The sequence below is a fragment of the Gymnogyps californianus genome, chromosome 11 (assembly GCF_018139145.2).
Source record: "Gymnogyps californianus isolate 813 chromosome 11, ASM1813914v2, whole genome shotgun sequence".
Taxonomy (NCBI): domain Eukaryota; kingdom Metazoa; phylum Chordata; class Aves; order Accipitriformes; family Cathartidae; genus Gymnogyps; species Gymnogyps californianus.
In genome coordinates this window covers 20,502,949-20,525,602 of record NC_059481.1, presented here as the reverse complement: position 1 = coordinate 20,525,602, position 22,654 = coordinate 20,502,949, and the positions used below count along the sequence as shown (strand labels likewise).

The window sequence follows — 22,654 nt, the reverse complement described above, 5'->3', positions numbered from 1 at the left end:
GGTTAACTGAAACGCATCTCCTCTCATTCCTTGTGGGTGTCCAGCCCAGAAAGCCTGAAAGCCGGCAGTTATAAGAGTCCTAGAGTGACGCTAATATTTTGCTTTTATGAACAAATACTTGCAACCAAGCCAAAGTCAATTGCCAGCTCTGTTGGGAGAGAGGATCTAGCATCAGAGGAGGATCCTGATTCTGTTCTTGTTTCACTGTACGACCTTGCAAATAATGACAATATTGGCCCCAAATGGACTGGGATGAGGTATTGGTAGCTGTTGTTGATTAAAGAGCAGGATGTGTTTCAGACTCCAGAAGGGTTGCTCCCTCCAGACCTCGCACTGGCCCTCCATCTGGCCGGTTCTTACCTAGTGACTCCGAGCAGACTTTGCTGACGTGGGCAGTCAGGTTTCCTTGCTGGCTGTGGAGGAAAAGGCAGCCCTTGCTGTTGCTTAGAAGAGTGTGACTTGCACAAACTCTGTCAAAGTGCACGGCATTACAGATGTGCCCGTGCGATGGTCACAGCACATCCTGCCTGCCCTGCTCCTTGTCCCCTGAGAACAAAGATGCTTTTGCTGCTTCAGGTCAGCTCAAGAGCCCAAAATGTGGGGCTCTTTCCCCAAGTAGGTGCTCCAAGTGACCCCTAGGCTAGACAAGTACATAGATATGCAACATCAGTTGACCAAACGTCCCAGTTTGCATCTCCAGGCTGTGGAGCTCATACTAAACGCTGCGGGACAGCATGTGCTGAAGGCTGAGTGCCCACAGCTCCCTCCCTGCTGGGGGTGTTTGTCCTCCTGGGACAGCGCTGGGGAATTTGCTGACTCAATTGGGGGTGATTGGGAGGGAGTGTGAAGGCTGAGTGGTCCAGAGGAGGGGGAACTGCAGATCAGCCAAGTCTGGGGAGAAGGCTAGCAAAACTGTATTGTTAATTTTTAAAAGCTCCAGGCAGTCAGAGGTTTTGGGCTGTGAACTCTGCACTGCTTCTGACAGCGGTGTTACAGTAATGTGCTTCTGCACAGCTCTGCATCCAAAATGGGAGCAACCAGAAAAATTTGCACGAACTTGAGTAAAGGATTGGTCCTGTGGGGAAAAGTAACTCTCGAATGCTGTTGCATTGTTGGTCCTGTCACTACTTATGGATAAAAGGTGGAGGTTTTTGATTAATGAATTTGTGTAAAATTTAGTTCAAATGGTTTGACAAAGCTTTGAGGGCAGCCTGGGAGCAGCTTGAATATGAGACAAAAGAAGAAGGGTTAGACAACCAAAGTCCAGAGCAACGATTACCCAAGCACATGGGCTTGGGGCTGTTTCACTTCCACAAAGGAAAAGGGGTGTTTTACGGACCCAGGCTGGGGGGCCACTGGAGCTTGGCCTTGGGACGCAGTCCTTCCTCAGCTCTGTGCCACCATCCAGTGGTGCTTGTTCTTGGAGGACAGCCCTTTCCACCTTGGCGCATCCCCCCCACTCATGGCCCTGCAGCTCTGGTGGGCCGTGAGGAGGGGGACCCCAGCCCTGCAGTGCCTGGTTGTGGGCCCCCCCTCTCTGGGGATGGGAAAGTGCCTTGCTGGCTGGAGGAGAGCAGGCTCCTGTGCCGTGACCCACCTTAGAGCCCCCGCCACAGCGCTTGACGAGGGCCCCTGACCCCCAGCAATCCCTGCTCGTGGGGATATTGAGTTTTCTGTTTGCTTTGCAAGTGTAATTGGCCAAGACGCTGTGAAGGGAGGAGAGAGTGCTCAAGGGAGAGGTGTTAAAGAAATAGGAAAACATTATTAAGCGTGTTTTAAGTCGGCAGTTTCCCTTATTAGTACTTTCATGATGGAAAGAAGCCACTTTAGGTCTGTGCAGTTGCACTGGGCCACCATGTCCAGGCCCCTGTAGACATCCACGCAGACGGCTGTACCGTCTTGTGCATACCCTCAGCATCACCTCTATCTCTCTTCCAAGCCATGCACCACCTTGTTGGCTTACAAATCTCCTCCTCTGGCTTCTTGTGCCCTGCTGCAAGGAATATGCAGAGAAGGAGGAGCCTTATATGAAATATTCGGTTTGGGGGGGTTCCAAGGCAGGTATTGGATACAAAGGGAGATGTTTGAGAAGGAGAAGGGAACACCAGATGTGGGATATGACAAGCTGAAGGACAGTGCCAGGGAAAGAGGGAGGTGGTGCTTGCATGAAGGGCTCTGCTGTTGTCAATTCCAAGCTTTCGGAACATCTGCCTCTACACCAAAAAAAAAATCAACAGCGTTGTTTTTTGAGAAAGGATTATTTTAAACAATCCTATGGTTGGGACCTTCTTCATTTACTCCTGGGCAATAAGCCTCTAGGCTTCTCACAGCTCACATTTCCCAGCCTGTCATGGGGTCAAATATGGAGTGATGGAGTTAAATGAGAAATCGGTCTCATGATTGCAGGAGCCAAGGCCTGGAGAGAAAAAACCCAAACAAACCATAAAACAGAACAAAAGAAAGTGCCAGCTATTCCCAGGCTCCTGATAACATCATCAGAGGTGGCAACACTGGACTTCATAAAAAACCTCACTGAACTTTAGGGTCAGCCTCAAACAACACCAGCTCTTTCCTTTGTCCATTTGTTCCTGCATGCTTGGGGAGTGACGTGTGGCTGATTATTATTGCCTGGGTGATGGCTATCTATGCACAGCTCTCAGATACCAAACAGACCCTGGACTAGCCTCGTCTGTGTTTAAAAATCCCAGCATGGTCTGGATGGAGGTGGTGGTACACTTACGTTTCTGATCTCTCTACACGAAGTGCTGCCTGCACTGGAGGGAGCGGATTCTCCCGGCGCCCTGAAGCTGTGTGCAGCATAATTGGGAGCATGTTCTTTTATATTCCTGGCTTTTCTTACCCACAGTGGCATGCATGCGATGTCATTTTCTGCTCCTGATAGTGTTGCACCCTGATCCCTCCAAACATCTTTGCCAAGGCAGCAAGATACCTTGGGAGGTTTTGTGCAGGCAGTAGAGGCACCAGTGCAGGTATGTAGTCAGATCTCCACGCTCACAGGGGCAGGTGTGAAGCAACCTGGGATGTCAGGAGTCTGTTCCTCAGCCCCTATCCCACAGGAGTATTTTTCTTCTTTTTTCTCTGTATTCCATGGAAATAGGATGTTTTTCCCCATTGCAGCTGGGTGAAGCTGTGAGGCCTCTGTCAACAGGCAGAGGGGAAGGGTTTGGAGGGAAGATCTCCAGGGAAAACCTCATGCAATGCACTCGCTGTTTATTAGACACACGGATTTCAACCAAAGCAAACTCCCTCTGACAAAAGGGAACCCTTGTCAGCCCATGAATAAAGCTCCCTGCTAGGAGAAAGGAAGGAATAGGTCTCTTGCCATGGACTTACCTTACCTGAAGCAGGCTGCATGCTCCCATGAGGACACAGGTGCCAGAGGCTCAGCGCTGTCCCTGGACACCTTCAGTATCAGAGTCGCTTTTCTTTCTGCTCCTTATCTCCAGGAGCTCAGGAACAGGCTGTCCATTTTCAGCCAGACTTGACAGAGATGTCCCAGAGGGAGTTTTTCTCTTGCAGGCTTGGGAGAATTCAGGCTGCTGGAGGGAAAAACCTCGTAAGTGCCTCTGCTGAGGGCTGCCTCAACGGCACTAGACACTGGAGACTCCACATGAAGGAGCACACCCTTAAACATCCTCTATTCAGGGAAGAAGCTTTAATCAAATCTCTGGCTTACTGTGAAAGAGCGATCGGTAGGAAACCCACTTCTGGCACCTATAGAACTACTTATATTTACTTGGTTGATTGTTTTAAATGACAAAAGAGCTTTTCTTGGTCCCTATTTGTCATTAAGCTGTCTCTGGCTTCTTTGGGGGAGCATTTGCATGGGTAACAGCAGAACCCGCCAGGTCCATGCCCGACCAGCGTGGCCAGACTCTGCAGTGTTAGGGCAGGTGCAGCCTGCAGCAGGGAAGGAAATCCCAAAGACCGCAGCGAGGCAAGGAGCTGCGGAGAGAGCAGGGAAAGCATCAGAGTGTCCCAGGTAGGAGAGCATCACCTGTGAGGTCGGGATTGCCCGCTTAGGACCAGGACAGGAAGGGTTTGGAGAAGGGTGGCTGGAGAGAAGGGAAAAGGCTGAGTAATGGCCAAGTTAACCCTTCGCATGCTGGCATTTTCCAGGCGGCGAGCCAAATGACTGCTCAGGAAGATGTATATAACACATGTCTGCAGTCTCCAAAGGGTTATTAACTGTGCAATAATGGCCATGAAACTTGGCTTCCTCGATGTACATTTAAAATTGCAAAAAAATAAAACATGAGTTTCAGAGGGGGAGAGGGCTTGTTTCCTAGAAACTGCAGGGCCAAATCCACTCTGTGATGGTGAAAGGAGGAGAAACACACCCCCCCCCAAAAGGACTGGGGGCAAGGGAGAAATGCAGTCACCACAACAGGACAACAACCCCCTCCTGCCACATGCGTTATCCTTATCAGTAACAATTTCAAGGCATTTCTGAAAAGCCCATGGTGTTAAATTAATAAAGAAAGTCTGTGTCTCACTGGAGCTTTGGGATTTGGATTCAGTAAAAACACTGCTGCTCCTAAGACAGTTTCCTCTTTTGTTGTGTGGGTACCTCTGTGGGGGCTTGTCCCTTGCTCCTGGCTCCAGCCCTTGCCAACACCAAGGCCTGCCTGTGATGTTGCCCCTGTTGTGGGGCATTGCAGCCTCTTGGGCCCCTGCCCAGATGCTCTGCAACTCTGCGATGCTCAGCAGGGACTAGCCCTATCCCAGTGCAGTCTGTGCCGGCCAGCCCAGTCACTGAGCGAGTCCTTCCATGCAGTGAGTTACAGACTTCTCTTTATTAGTGCCCCTCTTCCCCCACACCATTAAATTTATTCTTTCTCTGTATTGTTATTATTTTTCTGGCAGAGGACTTTGGAAGGTGGGAGAAAGGATCTACTAAAAAGTTAAGCAAACCTAAGCGCCCTCGTCAAACCCTTTTGAGGGAAGAGATGAGGCACCAGCTTCGATCCCTTAGCAAATGAAGACAGCTGGTGGTCTGGGTTTAAACATGACTGTTCAGGGCTCAGGCCAGATTTGGCAGCTCACAAATCAAACTGCCTTTTTGTTCTCAGGAGCGGAGGATTGCCATGGGTGGAAGAGCTGTGGAGGAGCTGCTGCCCAGAGCTGCTGTGCCAGCCAGGGCCCTGGCCTTGGAGGGAGGAGCTGAAATTTTTGGTTCACAACAGGTAAGGAGAGAAATTCAGGCTCTGAGGTTTTGTTTTAACCATGTTACGTTACACTATTGACATAGAGCAAGGCAGTCAAACTGAGTTTTTGTCTCACTTGAATGGGTTCCAGGCCAGTCCTTTTGCTTTGGTAACTTAGTTCTTGTTAGAAAGCAAACTGAGCCTTGAAAGATACAGGAAGACACAGAGCTATTAAATCTCACCTGATCTCATGTTAAGAAAGTGAATTTGAGCCATGGGTCCTGGCTTCGCCCAGATTTTGTCTGCTGGGAGCTGGTTGCAGGTCCTCAGTTTCACTCTTGCTGCTGACCGCTGGTAACGTCCTCCAAGTGCCACCGCACTGGAGAGACGAGGAGCTTCCCTGAGACCGCAGTAGGAGGTGGGACGTCTGCGTGCACTCATGCCCGTATGGTGTTGCAGAGGCTCTGCGCAGGGTAGATCTTTCCGAGGTGCTACGCCAACCCGCCGTGTGCTGCCGGGTGTCCCTCGACGCCTGGGAAAAGCACAGCCAGCGGGGTGAAGGGCTGGAGGCAGCTCTAAGATTCCGGCTCTCAAACAGCCTCTCTACTTGTCGCAGGAGCAGATCTCAAAGAAAACACGGTTCTTGTTGCCTGTCCAGCACCTGAAAGAAAGAAAATGGTGTTAACCCACTCATCTCTCTTACCAGTCCTTTTCCTAGATTCAAATGGCCGTTTTCTTAGCACTACCCCAGTTGCCTGCCCTTGCAGGGATGAGCATCCAAATCCAATTCCCCTTGCTTGCGACTCAGAGCCATTACCACTGTCAGTACAACTTTGGACATTTCTTGTGTAAGTGCTGCACTGAGATCTGCCAGAGTCATTCACACTCTTTTATGGGTCTTCCTTTGAATTCTGCTATAATTTCAGTAACAAAGTTGCAGATTTTTGCAGAAGTTTAAACTCTAGGACACTGCTCTGCTGGGCCACAGCAGTTTAAAGCTGCTAACACATTGGGCCTTTACTGCTTTCCACGGCTCAGCCATGCCAGGAGCACAGGATCCGATCCGAAGCCCACCGAATGCAGTGGAAATCTTTCTACTCTTGGAAATCACCCTACTGCTTTCAACAGTGCCTGGACCAAGCTGACTTCTCCCGACTGCTGGGCAGCTGAGGACACGCAGGACATGGCCCAGCCATCAGGTAGGAAGGAGCTCTTGTGGCCGCAGGATCTCAGTGAAAATAGGAACTGATTGCACCCAGGTGAGGATGTGAGTGTTCTCCGCACACAGAGTGGCGAGGGAAAGGGAGCTGGAGGGTAGCTTCCTCCTCTTCTTTCTCTCCCAAACAGCGCTCTTAACTAGCTTGAACAACCTGTCCTCCCTGCTTTAAATTAGTGTCCCCCTCTTGTCCACCACTGTAAAAATCAATTTTTACATCTTCTGAGCTCTATGCACTTGTTTCTTGTTTTCATCCATGTGATGAGTGCTTCCAGGAGCATGTAAGATCATTGCCTAAAATCTTTGTGCACTCATGCATTGCCAACCTCATTTTTTCCTGGTCTTCTGAGTCCCAGGCTCAGTGTTTCAGACGGAGGCGGAAAAGGCTGCAGGAAATGAAGGAATGGGTGAATTTTTCACGAGAGCTTCTGTAGCAGTGTCTAAATTCTTTTAGTAACGAAGAAAAGGATATGCAGAAAACATGACGGAGGAGGCCACCGGTCGGCCGCTTTTTGTCAGCCCTCCCATGCCTCTCGCCTAGGGTATTCCCAACGGCTTCATGGGCACCAGACCAGTTGCAGGTGCGGGAGAACCGGCTTGCAGCTATGCCCACCGCGGGGCACCGGGGCGGGGGGGGGCACCGGCTCCGGCGGGGGCCTGCCCGCCCGCCCGGCGGCGGGGCAGGAGAGGGCGCCCCCTGCCGGCCGCCCCTCGCCACGTGCACCCCCCTCCCCGCACAGCCCCGCCCTCCGCCCAGCGCGTTCAGCTCCTAGCCAATGGGAGAGAGCGGGGCGCGGCCCGGTGGGCGCCCGCGCCAATGAGAGCGCGGGGCCGCGGGGAGGGGGCGTGGCCGGGCGCCCACCACGCCGGGGCTGTCGGCGGCGCTGATTACTTTTTCCGAGGGCGGGGAGGGCTCACTCCGGCCCGGGCTGCCGCCGCCGCCGCCTCCGCTCCGCGCTGGGCCCCGCCGCTGCCATAAAATGTTTGACGGCTGCCTCCTGCCTCTCGTGTTTCCCTGCCTGCTGCTTTGGGGACTGGACGCCGGCACAGGTAGCGCTTCCCTCCCCTGGCTCCCCGCGCCGGCATCACCCTTTCTTCCCCGGCGGCGCTGACAGCCCTCGCCGCGGGTCCGGCGGGGCGGGCGGTGGGCGCCGGCCCCGGGCGGCAGCATGCAGGCGCAGACCGCAGGGCATGCACCGGATCCCCTGCGTGGCCGCGGTCCCAGTCTGCAGGATGAATTGCTCCAGGCTTTTGTATTTTCTTTTCCTGTCCTCTCGCTGCTGCTGCTGCTGCTGTAACGTTTCATGTGGAAAGCTGCTGACTGTCCTTGGCTGCGGCTTCGGCTTGCTCTGCTTTTCCCCTTCTCCCTGCAGATTTTTATTGGGGTTGGTGAAATGCGATGCTTGTGTCCGAGCTATATATTTTTTTTAATGATACAAGTAGCTTTAGCATTTGCTTTATTCCTCTCTTCCCTGCACATTTTTGTCTCTAATATATGTGTGTATATATAGAGAGAGAGAAATAAATCCCTTTCCTCCGCTGGCTCCATTGTCTCTGCAGCCTGTTCACAGTTTCCAGTGCATGAGTATCTGCGCTGAAATCCGAGCGCAGGGCTGTCCTCGCCCCGGCAGGACGGGGAGTCCCCGCGGGGGGGGGGGGGGGAGTTGGCGGGGCACAGAGCCCCCGGCCGCCCCGTCGGGCCGCGGGACTGGCCCGCGGGGGTGCGAGCGCCTGAGCCTCTCTCCTTCTCGCCTGCAGCTGGCGGAGCGGAGCTGGAAGTGGTGATCCCGGAGCGAGTGGCGCTGGAGAAGATCCACCTGCTGCCGCCCGCCGTGCGAGGGGATCGCGGCGGCCCCCGGCGCCGGCGGGCGCTGCCGCGGCAGCTGGCGGCGGCGGAGGCCCTGCTGCTCCGCCTGCCCGCCGCCGGCGCCGAGCTCTACCTGCACCTCCGCCGCGACCTGCGCTTCCTCGCCCGGGACTTCGTGGTGGAGCAGCGGCGCGGGGAGGCGCGGCGGGCGCCCGGCCCACGGCGGCCCCCGGAGGAGCGGCTCTGCTTCTACACGGGACACGTGCTGAACCGCAGCGACTCCTTCGCCTCCCTCAGCACCTGCGCCGGGCTGGTACTGCCACCCCGACCCGCCTCCCCTCAGCGCGGGTCGCCTCCCCGACCGTCCCGTCCCGTGTCCCCCCCCCCGCCCCGGGCTGCGACGAGCCCCTCCGCTGCCCCCGCGAGGCTTTTCCTGTCAGCCCCGGCCCCGGGAGCTGCCCGACCCCCCCGTCCCGCTCCCAGCCCGGCGGAAGCGGGAAGCGGCCGTTGGGCCGTGCCCGCACCTCACCTCAGCGCGGTGCACCTCCTGCCCGCTGTCCTGCCCGCTCTCTCGCCTCCCCGGGCTCTGGCGAGCGTCCCCGGTGTCCCCCGTGAAGACTTTCCTGTCAGCCCCGGCTCCCTGCGCTGGGAGCTGCCCCCAGCCGCCCTGCCCCGCGGAGGCGGGAAGCGGCCGTGGAGCCGTGCCCACACCTCACCTCAGCACGGTGCACCTCCTGCCCGCTCCTCGGTTCTCCTGCCTGTCCCCTCGCCTCCCGGGCCCTGGCGAGCATCGCCGCTGTCCCACTATGGGTTTTCTGCCTGCCCCGGCTCTCCGCTGTGGGAGCTGCCCCAGCTTCAGCCATGCCTGAGGGGGCCGAGGGCCTGAGCCACAACATGTCCGCCGTGGATGGGCGGTGGGGCCTGAGGATGCTGTAGAGGAGCGTCCTGGCTGATGGACCCTCCTCTTGTCACTATACCCAGCAGCTGTGCATGGCCTCAGCAGTACAGCCTGGGACAGCGGGCTCCTCAGCTCTTCAACAGGCCCTTTCCACCCAGCTTGTGCAATCAGTGTTGGTGTGTGAGGGTGTTTCATGGGAGCTGTGGTGTAGGGACACCTGGTACTCCGGCATGGTTGGAGGAACCATCCCGCTTGGGGATGCTTTTCCCGCCTCAAGTGTCAAGATTTCTCTTCCTGAGGTTGTAGTGTTTTCAGGTGGCTCCGCAGGGCCTGGGTCGTCCTCTGAGTGTCCTGATGAGAAGAGGTGATCTTGCGTGGGGCAGCCCTTCTGTTTCTCAGTGGTGAAGACTTACACGCTTAAGACGATGGCTAGTTTGTAATTATTGTTGATAACTTGAAAGTACTTCAGAAAGTCACCGGGGCGTTAAGCATAGACTCCCAGTACATGGTCCTGGGATGTGTGCTTAACTCCTTGGTACAGACCTGTTGATGGAGGTTTAGTCTTGAACTTTGTGGTAAGAAGTGCTTCATGTGCTCTGCACTTGGAGCTTGGGCCTTCATTCCTGAACCATATGAGGGCGCTGTGCCTCAGGTTTAAAGAAAAAAAAAAAAGTGGCTCTGAGATGCTGAGTATTTGAGTGGCACTGTAAATTGAGCTGTATACCACTGAGGGCTTTCTCAGAGTTTAAAACTGATATCTCTAGTTCAAGCTTTAAATCACTAACAGCTCTACACTTTTGTCACTAGGCACGTTTTGTTAATCCCGTTCATGAAGTGCTGGGCTTCCAAAGCTACCTACTCCAGCAGAGCTGAAAAGCACAAACAGGCAGAGAAGGAACCTTTTTAAAAAGAAGAATGTAGTTGTAGGCACAGTATTAACTGCTTGAGATCAGGGAATGGAGGAGGGGGAGTGAAAAAGATTGGCGATATTCCCAGTAGAAAAGTTGGAAAAGAAACAAGACTAGTTAGTCTTTGTTCATTACCCTGCAAATATGAGCTGCAATATTGCAATATCTGTTTGTGTCATATGAATTCTAAGCAACAACTAAATCGACATAACTGAGCTAGATGAACTTGGGAGCAAAAAGTGATCGATGGCAAAGCTGCTCATTTGCGGCACCTCTTGGGGACCAAAGTCCATACTGCCACATGTGTAAGTGGCAGCGTTGGTAAAGCTCTGCTTGCCTTTGGCTGTGGATCTGGTCCTGGGATTGCTGAGAGTGGTGTGGGCAGATGTGTTGAGAGAGATGTGTTTCTGCATGTTGGGATACTCCTTTCCTGTTAGAGGAATCCATTCATTTACTCTTCATTCAAATAATCACCAGGAATGGGAAAAGGGCTAAAAGGAGGCGCGTGATACATACGAGTGAGTTAAGGTCTGTAACACCCTTGTGAGCTGCAAACTAGAGAACAGAAAACTCAAGTATCTTTAGGATGAACCTAAACTTAAGATGAACCCCATTAACTTTTGAAATTGTTTCATTAAATTGATCCACATCACCATGTAGATAGGCCTTCTTACTCTAGCTAAATGGACCTTCTGGCTTCTTAAGTCTGTTCTTAAACATGAAACATATCGGATTTTAGCCTGCTTTCAGTGTGTACGCAACCTTTTGCAGTGGCCATGCTAAATCAGCATAGCTGTAGTGAAAGCTATGCAATTTAGTGGTAAGATATTTTCTGGGATGAGACGAATTAAGAGTTTGCCTTGAATTATCTAGGAAGTCTTGAATCTGCCATGAGTGGAACTGAGATCGGGTGACTCTAGAGCCCAAATTTTTGCCGCCTAGTCTGGCAATTCAAAATACCAAGACCATCACTACAGCGGGGTTTGAATTCTCCCATTGCTTCCTTAAGCCCTGTTTGCAGCAGAAAGAATAAGGCTTTGCCCTCATCAGCAGCACAGCTTCACAGGTGGGGATATGGACAAGGCCTGCATGCTGGGCTAGAAGAAAGACCTTGGTAGTGGAAACCTTGCTGCTTGTTTATCCTGGCACTTGTCTCCTGAGCAGTGCTAGTGCTGCAGTGGGAGATTTCCTGAAAACTCCAGTGTGGGAGTGCTTGTTGGACTCGAACTGGATGATCAGGACATCTCATTCAGAAAAGCTGGTTGCTAAGAAGTAGAGTAGGTAATAATACTGTATCCTGATCTCCAGCTGGCTCAGACTTTGTTGTAATTGTATTCCTCAACTATGCCATAAATCACGCAAAAAGTGATATAAAATGATCAGGGCAAGTGGAGTTCTAATAAAAACAAAATCCCTGACACAGTGGCATGAAAACTGAGCTACAACGAGACTGAGCAATTGCTTCCTGGTAATGATATCAGATTCCCAGTGTGGCATCTAAAGGTGGTGTTTTGTTTTTTAAACTCTGTTAACCAGTATGTGGTCTATTGTAGTTTCCTGCTACAGCTTGCAATTGCATCGAGAAGGGTGGCCATACCCTTGTAGCTACGTCAGGCCATAGCACGTTTAGGACTGGTGTACCTAAAGTGTCATCTGCACAGTTAAAGTACCGCATGTGAGGATATTCCAACCCTCCCATTCCTCTTGACAACCTGGGAATTGCAGCGTAGACAAGAGGTACTATGTTCCTGAAAAGCACTACTGCCGTCAACTTGGCAGGACTGTATCCTGTCTGGGGAATGCAGTTGTGTAAACACTTGGATTCTGACCACACTGCAGGACTGAACTGTCCTTTCCTGGTGCTGGGGAGACGCAGGCAGGAGCAAAGTTCTGCAGCTTGTCTGACGAACGCTAGAAGACAGTAGGCAATACAGGAAGTTGCCTCTTTTTTGGAAAGTTCCAGCTTTGTAAGGCCACAGTGTGTGTTACCTTGAGTTGCGTTGTGTAGTGGACTAGGGTCTCTGCTTCTAAGTCTGAGATCAATTCCTAGGTGACATATGTTAAGTTTCTCTCCAGCAAGGAAATTCCATTTTGCTTGATACATCTCAGAACTACTCATCTGTCGCTTTCAGGTGCGATTTCACAGTTACGTTTTGACTGTTGCTCTCGGTGTGCTGCCCTTACCCTCTCTAGCAAAGTTTGGCAGAGCAGTGTTACCTTCTGTAGAGCTTTTTCAATTGAAGCCTGGAGAGCACAGTAGAGGAGGCCCTTTCAGCACCATGTGTTTGTGCTGGGATTGCAACGATGCTTTTTCTGAGTCCTAGCAGGGCTTATCAGTCCTGCGGACCCAAGGTAAGAGAGATAGGCAGGGTCCTGTGCCCTTTGGGAAGACTTATTCCCAGTTGTACACTGCAGAATGCTGCCTCAAGCTATCTGCAAAATGCGGGATTCCTAAAGACTTCGTTTGATATATTAATTTTTTACTTTTTTTTCATACTAGGGTCACTTTCACATGCTGAAATGCTGGACTGCTATGCAGTTGGCTGGACTGCAATGTCAGTACCTTACAACTGGTGTAGGCTTTTCATGTTTCTTGTACCTAAATTTTTGAAACAGTTGCAGTTTTAAGAGGGTCACGAGTTCATGTTAAAATGAGCATTAGGTTTTGACTTAGAAGTGAACTTTGAAACTCTTGTCTGCTCAGGAACCATATCTGAAAGCTGAAAATCACTGGGATGCATTTAGAGGCAGAGGTTTAATTCTAAGTAACTTCTCTTCCATTTTGAAATCTGGAATATTTGATTTTGGGTTCAGGATTGCTCTTTGGCCTGTCTCTAGTTAAAGTGGATTGTCCTTCTCAGTTGAGATAACAGAAGAGGTTGTGGCTCCCTCCTGTTCAGGCTCATTCATATAACCTTTTCACACCACATTTTGTCTCCTTTGAACTCAGCGAGACTTCTTGTGCAGACTGGATCAGTGGATGATGCGCATTACAAGGACTCATGGAATGAGAACGGTGATTTTCTCTTTATAGGATGGAATAGAGTAATTGAAGCTACACCTTAAGAAATGCATGCTGGAAGCTGGGAAACCGTAAACATTTTGCAGTATTGTCTCATGCAATCTACACGGAGAAGAAAAGGCTTCTTTTCTTCCAAGCTTCGTGTACGTTTACCTTTGTTAAACTTCATGCAACTCCTGGTGGACAAATCTTCCAGCTTGTTAAAATATTTCTGAATAGTGGCTCTTCATTCTGGTGTGTCCCCTTCACTTGGCACCATCCACAAACTTTGTGAGGGTGTAGATGTAGACAGGCTTTGGCAAGTATGGGCAAGGAGAGATGACAGAGCATCCATCTGGACTTCGTGTCAGCCAGGTGTTTCCTTTTTTCAGGAAGGTTGGGCAGAGACGCTGTAAGTCTGCTGGAGGTGATAAGGGAAAATGCTGATTATTATAAAGTCATGACTGTGCATTTGGGTACTAAACTAGGTTAAATGCCAGAAATGTATTTCCCAGTTAGCTGCAGTACCTGGGAAATTCTAGCCCTGCTATTGCCCACGTTGCTGTTCACCAGTGATGTTGTGGGACCAGATACAAACAGCGTTTGCCTGCATAGCTTCTCCTAGGGTCTCTGAACTCCCACTGCTTTCCAGCTGGGTGTAGGTGCCTATGTAGGAACTGGATGTCTCAGTGTGGTTTTGCATCCAATAGGGAAGGCTAGTCAGGGCAAAGAGAACTGAGTAGGCTGGACTGCAGCCTCCAGGGAATGAGCAATAACTCCAAGGACTCCTAGGGAAACAGTAAATCTGCTCTGTCCTTGGGAAGAAGAGGAAGAAGAATATGGAAGAGGCCACAGTCTGTTGGTTTTAAGCCTGACTCTGGTTATTAAGGGGAGAGCGAGCGATAAAGACGGGCCCTTCCCCTGACGGTTCGTCCTGTTTCTTAGGTACTTTAGATTGGTGAATTGTCACTTTGGAGGTGTGTTTGCCTTTCTCCATTGACTGTAGAGGCAGATGATGCCTGGTTTAGAGCAGGTGTCTGAAGCTTGTTGAGCTCAGTCCCTGTCCGGTGGTAGTGAGTGTTTTCTGTGTGCAACAGGGCAGTGCTGCCCTTCAGGTGACTGCAAGAGCTTCTGCAGTTATGGGAAGCAGGGCAGTGCAGGCATGCTAGGATTATAAGATGGTACGATTTCCCCTGAGGAAACCTTCAGCTCTGCTGAATTCTCTTGTCTGGGAGAGGAGCTGTCTGGCATTGATCCATAGCTGGTCCATGAGCTGAAAAGTTAAACCTTCTAAAATTACCGTGCTGGGTTTCATTGTGCTGGGATTTTCTTTTCCCCTTCCACAGTGGACAAAAGGGAGAGCACGTTGTGGTTTCCTTGTTTCGCAGACTCGGAGGCTGGGGCAGGCTGGGACAGAGGTGCAGTCAGGTATTCCTGGGTATGATCTGCTCTCATAACAGAGTGTAAACCTGAAATGACACTGGAGCAAGACCTAATTTAAAGCTCTTGTTTTAAGTTTGCTTGAATTGCACTTGTAAATAATAACTAACTTAAAGCTGAAGCATGGTTAATAAGGACAGAACTAAAAGCCACGTGAAGTTTATTGAACTGTATTTGTGTTGATTTTGTTCTTCACTTTAAATATTAACTTCCTTTTAACTTTGAGGAAATGGTTAAACTAAGATTTACAGTGTAACAGTTGAGAAATTGAGAAGGGGATGGAATTCGTCAGATGTTTAAAACTGTTCTCTTTTCAGCGTGTTCATATGTATGTAACTAATGAACACTTAGGAGCAAAAGAAAAATCTGTAAAGATTCAGCATTTCACAGATCTTGTTCAAAGATGTTGTGAAAATAAAAAGGGCTGGAAAAACTGTTGGAGAGTATTAACTTGTGGGAAGGTCCACAACCACGTGCAGAGAACATTGAAGATTTGGATTCCTGTCCCAGGTTAGCCCTCAAGCTGTTGTAGCTCCACTGGTACTACCAGGAGACAGAGACAGAATAGTGAAGCCAGCGAAGCAGGACGATGTGATTACAAACGCTATTTGAGTGCCAGCACTAACAGTCCCGTTGTTACCGTTGTAATTTCAGTGATACGGTGTGAGGACCTTCCTCCTTTCCCTGCTGTCATTTAGCCTAAGAAAAGCTCCAGTGGCAAGGAAGATAATATGTAGAAGAAGAGTGAACTACTGGTAGTACAAGAGTGGATTAGAGAGTGAGCAGATTGCTCGAGTGACCAATGTATGTATAAAACTCTGGATAAGAGCATGTGAGACTATTTTGGTGGTTTGGAGAACAGGGCCTTTTTTGCTAGTGAGCAATGTTGAACTGACTTCTAAATTAAGGATATGAAATATCCTTAATGTGAAAGATATAGCCACTGTTAAGCACAGTGGTGAGTGGGGCTGTAGTGGGAAGTGTGGATTATTGTTTATTTTAATAAACTTGGCGGTTTGGTTGCCTACCTTTTGAGGCTGAAATCAGTCCAGCCTTTCCTGTTAGCTGAGCTGCGTGATTCTGTCAGCTATATGGTCCTGTCATACTAACTGTAAAAGCCAGGTTAGATTAATAATGCAGACGATGGTGAACTTCTATGCCCTTTGAATTTTTGGGCTCCTGATGACTCCTGTGTCTCAAGTGCTCTGGTATGGTGGGGCTGGGCAGCAGCTGCTTTCCCGGACACTAAGCAGTACTGGGGTCTGGCACAGTGGCAGGTCCTGTTCCTACAGGCTCTCACAGTGAAAGAAGGACGACAGGGAGTATCCCAGCTTTTGATATGCATCTCCCCAGGCAAACGTGAATTGGCAGATCCAAAGCATTTTATTTAATTGGAATGATTTCTAGAGATGTGGGAAAAATAACTCTGACAGTTACGTGGTCTTCTGTTTTACTTCTTTATCTTCAAAATCCAGTTTTCTGCAGTCCCTGAACATCATACAGACTAGAGAAGAAAAGCATGGAGTATTTGCCTAGTGCTGATGTCTGATAGCTCATGCTGAGATTAGCACGGTGTAGTATCTGGTAGTTAGAGGATTTGAGGGAGGCAACGTGAGGAATGCATTTCTTACGGAAAAAGCAAAATAATGACCAGAGTATTCAAGTTACCAGGTCCAAGAGATCTCATCTGGGCCAACAGGTTTGAGGACTCTTTACAACCCAACTGCCAAGTTAGAGGAAAATTTTAACTCCCTAGGAATACCTTACAGGCCGATCCTGCACATCCTTCCTGCTTGAAACTCTACTTGGCTTGTCAGATTAAACTTGAGATTGCTTCTTAACCTATTCCACGGTGAAGATGCATGGCTCTTTCCCTCCATAGGTTTCACAATTCCAAAGCAAATGTGAAACATAAGTCCTTTCCAATGGTTTAAATTATTTTCACACTTGATGCCAGAAAGTTGGGATAATGTCGAGTGGTGATGAAACTGACTTCTTTTTACATATTTTTGGCACCAACAAAAATGGTTGGCAGTCTTTCAGGAGCTCTGGTGTGGCTTTTAGTACCATGGCACCAGATTTACAACCCTTCTTCTAAATAATTAAAACCTATATTAAAAAAAGGGGGCTGGGGCTACCTCCCAGCTGGAAGATTGGAACAAGGAGGGGAAGTAGTGGAGAGCATCGTAAAGGAGGCTGGAAGAATAAGTCACTAGAGCTTTTACTGTCTCTCAAACAATTCTGACAAAGCCCAGCTTGTAATTTAAATGAAGAGGCAGCCCTTTTGGAAACTCCAGGGCAGAGTGGGTCTTGTAAACTGGCATGCATTCTGTAGGGCCAAGAAATAATGTCAATTTTTCTTCGTAAATGGGAGCCCTTCTGGGAGGTGTCAAGGCATTTTATACTTAATCAGTGACCTTGCCCCAAGGGCAAGGTCTCTTTTGAAAGACTCCAGAAGAGGTGTCTCTCATCTCTTTAGAGATGAGGGACTAATTGTTACCGCTGTGCTTTGCAGCCATGGCAAACAGACACACTGATTTCCCCCCCCCCCCCCCCAAGTGCACTTTCGAAATTAGTGAACCTTTCTGAGACATCCTAGTTTCCCCTGAATGTTGTTCAGTTAGTACGGCTGTCAAAAGAGGAGAGCTCTCATTTCTGTTAGCAGAAATTCCTCTTGCTGGAAATACTAGGCCAAAGGGATTTCCTGGGTGTACGTGAGCACTGAATTTGGCAGGGAGGTGTGGAAATGTACAATATACAGTATGTATGTAATGTATATTATAAATCATATTAGTACAGTCAGCTGTTGAATATATAGTATTTGCATGTACGTGCAGAGCATTTATTTGGATGGTTGCCTGGCTGGCACAGAACGCAGTGGGGGGACAAAAAAAAGTCTGGTCTCTCTTTATATGTATAGGATGGGTGTTACAGGCATGCAACCTAGCAGGACCCCTTTGTAAGCTCCTTTACCTATAAGGTGTACCGTAGGCACAATCTGATGCCTCCTGTTGCTAGCAGGAGAAGTTGGATCAGACCTAGAGAGTTCTCTCAGGGCGGTATATGGCAAAGAGCTGTATTTCGAAGCTTTTAATTGCAATACAAATAATCATTGGATTAGTACAATGAAAAGTAAGTAAGGAACCCTCATTGTACATATTCACTTTCTCCAATGTGTTATAACCTCAGTGTTGATTACTAAACCTGGAGGCTTTGCTAAGTTTTAAGGTGATATCTTTGCTTTCAGTCTCTTCTTTTCATGCCAGAAAAGGAGTGGAAAAGGCATAAAAGAACCTTACAAACTCTGGGTTGCAAGCAGAGGAGGGCTCTCCTGGGGCAGAAGCTGCCTTCCAAAGATATTCTTGCCAGCCCTGGTGTAAGGTCTGGACTTGGTGCAAGAAAGGCAGAGGTTTAGTGCTCTGACCTGTAGCCTATGGAGTCTACTGTTATTTAGACAGGGTCTTTGCCTTCCTTGTGTTACTTATTCCAGGGATCATGGAAAATCTCGTAACTGGGAACGTGCAACAGTCCATTCCCAGCTTGACCTCTGAAACCCAACCCATGGCTTGCAGGGAGAGCAGTGCTTCCTATGTGGCCCCTATTGTAGTCAAGAAGAGGTATTTGGTCCCCATACAAAAAAATGTGGGTGGCTTTGCAAGTCATACTTACGACATCACTTCACTTAGTGTTGTCTGCAAGAGTGATATACATAGGTGGTCTCCTGTTCGCAGGCAATCTCACCTCTTTGCTCTACTGAGATAGTAAATGCCATTTAATAACAATGTAGTGCTAGCTGGCAATTAGAAAGGTGATTATGAAAGGATTTCTGTTAATTGGATTTATTTGTCCTCATGCGAGCTGAGCATCTCATAAGACATACGTATTTATGCTTCCAGATAGAATGGTGCTCTTGCTGGAGGGAGAGGAAGAAGGGAAAGGAAAGGTGTTGACAAGAACCCCCACCTTTTCTTTGTACGTGTACAGTGCGCAATGTTTCTAAATAGTGCTCAGTGATATAAAAAATAAATACGAGAAGCAGATGAAGTTCTTTAGTCTGTATGATGCAGACTGAACACGATCATAATCACTTTTCATTTCCTCACATTGTAAATAATGATTGCAGTGAAATGGTCTGGGTTCAGACTGGGTTGATAGACAAGGTTAGGATACCAAACTGATGGGAGTTTTTTTGTTCTCTTTTGTGGACAGGTTGGCTATATCCAAATTGGATCAGAGCAGATGCTAATACAACCAGTGAATACATCAGAGACCTCATTTAGTGGAAAAGAACACTTCATCAGGCGTAGACGATCCACAAAATCAAGCCATCCCATGAAGTCGCACATTCCTGATGAGCACTGCAAAGTTGTAGCAGGTGAGCTTGAAGTGGCTCAAGAGAACAGCCATGAGTATGCAATTATATTTTTAACTGTTGTTCTGCCAGATATGTCTGTATTTTGTAATTCAAGTGTTCGGGCAGCTGGAGCTAGTGAAAAATGGCATGTGTTAATGAATCCTTCTCCTACTTCAGGCAGAAGGAGTCACATCACAAATATAAAAATTGTTAGGACATATGCTGTAACATTCAATTTGTGAGAAGATAAATTTTGTGATGGGTCAGAGTAAACTTCTGCTTTAACCATGCAATGCGACCACTGCTCAGGAAGGTATTCACAATGTTTTTAGCAAAGGCCCAAATTTTGAAACAGAAGTCAGTGGTGAGGGGTGCTCTTTCATCTCACCTTTCCACTAGAGTTGTGCCACGTAGGCATGGATAGAATGGTGATCCTTGTATTTCAGAATGCGGAAAGCGTCACTTCAGATGCTTTCATATAATTTAATCAGAAGTATCATCTGTGGAGTTCAGCTCATAACAGGATGAAAAGATATCTGGAGAGGGGAAGAGATGCACAGTTGCTTTTGTAAAACAATCTACTTCCTTTTTCAGCTTCTCATATGTCATCATTTTTACTTCTGTCTAGCAGAGCACATGATCCATAATAGAGTATATCACGGTACGCGGTCAGCTGTGGGCAGACTTTGTATTTTTTTTTTATTGCTTTTGTATGGGCTTATGTGCATTTGAAACTGCCAGATGTAGTTCAGCAAGGTAATTTTTTTAACTAGGAACTTGATTTTGCTTTTTCTTTCTGGTGTATGACTCGTCAAACTTAAGCGCTAGCTATCATGCTATAGGGCTTTTTGTTTCTTTGAGTGGCAACTTTTAAGTGGTTTGCTTTAAGGTTTTGTGAGAGAAATTAAACTTTTTTTTTTTTTTTTTTCCTTTTGCCTTGTGTTAGAGGGAATGAGCTCATAGAGATTGCAAAGAAACTTTTTAGGTCTTTGGCTTTCCTTGGAGATCTGTGAACCCAGGCTTGAGGTCCGGGAGTCCAAAATGTGATAGCAACTCATATAAATATCCTTAGGCTAACTTTAATCTAGCTAGATTGGGTATTGAAGGAGCTACAGCTGTGACAGCAGGGATCCTGTGTGAGTTAGGTGGTGGAGTGCTGGAGCAGTTTTTGTCTGCCATCCTCTTACGCTGGCTGTGGATACAGTAGCAGCTGAAATGCAGATGTGCCTCGTGTGTGTGAAGCTATTCTGGACCAAACAACAACCTCTCAAGCAATTTCTAGTGCTTTTCTGCTTAAATAGTTTAGCAATATGAGGTATATTGTTTCAGTGGGGTTTCTGTAGTATAACAAGAGTTGGGAGGTGAACCGGCTTCCTGAGAAATGGCAGTGATTTAGATTTTAATTGTGTGTCTGGCAGTTAATAGTAGACATTCTCTAATGCTCTGGATTCAGTTTCCAGTGTCATGCTGACACACCTTGCCAGTGTTGGGATCCTGGGCTTAGATGATATGGGTCTCCATAGATATGTGAGGTGCTGGTGGCACATTCCAAATTGTTAGTCTTCAGCTGTGACCCAGCATGACAATGTTAAAGTCGTTTTCTAAATTAAAAAAAAAAAAAGTGATGATTGTGGATCTGATTTTAAGCCCTAGAGTCCCCAATGGAATGGGAGACTAATAGTAAGGAGATCCAGTTCTTTGGTCATGGTCCTCCTGCCAATATTTTTCTCCTGTCTTTCACCTTCCTCCAGTCAAGGCACCACAGAAGGTCAGTAGCATTACTATGTTTTTGCACTTAAAGAGCGTGTGCCTGTGAGCTGCTGCAAACCTTGCTGGTGTTCTAATGCTTAGCACCTGAAATGCTGAAAAGATGCAGCTGTCTTGCACCCTTTTCATTTGGGTGGGGGTTTTTTGTTTGGTGTTAATAATCAAAAAGTTGTTGATATTATTATTTCCTATCACTTTTTAAGAGAAAATGGCTAACTCTATTCACTGATCATATCCTGGCTTTAAAAATGGGAGAAGACAAACAGTCAGATTGTCGGCTAATATAAACTGGTCTAGTTTTTGGCTTTGGTGCAATTGATTTTTATCCTTTCTGGAAATCTGTCTGGGTGGGTTGCATAGAGGGTATTTTTTACGAACTCTGCAAAATCTCTTCTTTAGGTTTCAGTGTGCCTGTATATTCTGTTCCTTTTATTCTTCTCCTGCCCCATTACCCCACCAATATTCTAGCTTCTTGCCTTCTACTGGGTGGACTGCATACTAAATGGAGGCAGCGGGTCAAAGCATCTGTGCTGTCTTCTACTGCGCTGCTGAAGGGACAAAATGGGAAGCAGGTTTAATGGGTACAAGAGTAAGACTTGCTAGTATGGGAACAGTTGAGTGGTCAGGAACAATTGCTGTTGTTGGACATCAAGGGACAAGGCAGCAGCGGGAGGCACAAAAGGCTTCCTTATTGGGAACAGCAGTGGAAGCAGAAGTCTGAAGGAACTGACTGACTGGATTAGGCAGCCATGAACTTAAACTTTGCCTGTATCTCTCAGTTTTTGTCTCTCTTGGTTTTTGTATTTAACCAAGACTGTGTACCAGCAGAGATGACCTGTGCTTGCTCATAAGGTTGCCTCCTAGCTGGCACTGCTTGTTGGTAAATCCTGTAGCCAGGACCTTTATTTTCTCTTGTGTGGAGTTGAGCTCTTAGTAGTTCAATAGGTTTATCATTCTCAAGGGTTCAGACTAAGCCAATCTTCTTTTTGATTCTCTGAGTATGAAATCTTGGTTCTGGTTAGAGTTACAGATCCCCTATGTCTCTTTTTAGAGGAAACATCAGAATTCAGCACCACTCTGGTTTTCTAGCCAAGTACTGTAGGTGCTGCAGCACTGTGTTCATAGAAAATGCATTACAAAATTCTTACACTGTAAAATAAGACAGCCATTAGTTAAAAGCTGAATTGAACCAAAATCAGTCCAGGAAATCTGCCTCATCATTTTGCCACTGAACCTTTTGACCTTCTGTATAGGGGCAGGGTGCTGCCTGTCCTTGGCAGAACTGAAATTCCCTCCCTGAGAAGAGGGACTACAGGAATGGAAATTGGTGAGACACAGGGTAATTATATGCAATCACAAATGGAAAGAGGAGGTGAGTGAGTACCAAGGTATCAGAACTGTAAAAATAAGACACTAAAGGGAAGCTGAAAAAAATTGTTTCCAGTAGCACCTACTGCTTCCTGAAGGCTTCTGGGGACCCACTACCCGCTGCTCTTCTCTGCTTTGTCCAAAAGGGAATGTGAATAGACCCCACAGTTGCTGGGATCCTCCCTGCAAGCTTTGTCCTCCTCAGGTTGGCCCAGAGGTGACTGACAGGCAGGTCCTGAGCTTGGGGGACCTCAAGGCATGGGCTAGGTGGACCCTTGGTCTGACAGGATGTGATTGCACTTAACTCTGTGTGTCAGCAAAATTAATTACATATCTGTTAGGTTCCTAATCCACGGACAGCCTGAGGAAATAGAATTCCCTACTGCAAGCAAAGTTGTTGAAGTTCTTCGTATTTGTTGGGCTAAGAGCACGCATGCGCACACGTGCACATACACGCACACACTGCTACCATAGCTCAGCTCATGCGAAAGTGGTGGCCAGGCCACATGGGCTAAGTGTGTATCTGAGTTCTGAGGCAGAGGGAGATTGATAGTCTGATGTAAAATTTATTTAAGGCTATGGATCTTGTTCTGTGACTGGTTTTTTTCCTACCCGATGCTAATTGAGGGGCTAAGCTAGGATTGGATTTGAGGAGAGCATGGGCTTCTCTGACTCTTGCGTGAGACCAGGATAGCTTTAGTCCCTCCCCCAGCAGGTAGGTGAGGAA

At 48.2% G+C, this 22,654-nt stretch overlaps 1 protein-coding gene across 1 annotated transcript in view; it reads left to right on the top strand.

The window, feature by feature from the left end:
• The first annotated feature begins 7,349 nt into the window (after nucleotides 1-7,349).
• Nucleotides 7,350-22,654, top strand: part of ADAMTS17 (ADAM metallopeptidase with thrombospondin type 1 motif 17) — a 193,141-nt gene continuing 177,836 nt past the window's right edge. The window contains exons 1-3 of the mRNA XM_050903173.1: nucleotides 7,350-7,434; nucleotides 8,143-8,504; nucleotides 18,648-18,813. Coding sequence (XP_050759130.1) covers nucleotides 7,365-7,434; nucleotides 8,143-8,504; nucleotides 18,648-18,813 — 598 coding nt within the window. The 5' untranslated portion in view covers nucleotides 7,350-7,364. The remainder of the gene's footprint in view (nucleotides 7,435-8,142; nucleotides 8,505-18,647; nucleotides 18,814-22,654) is intronic.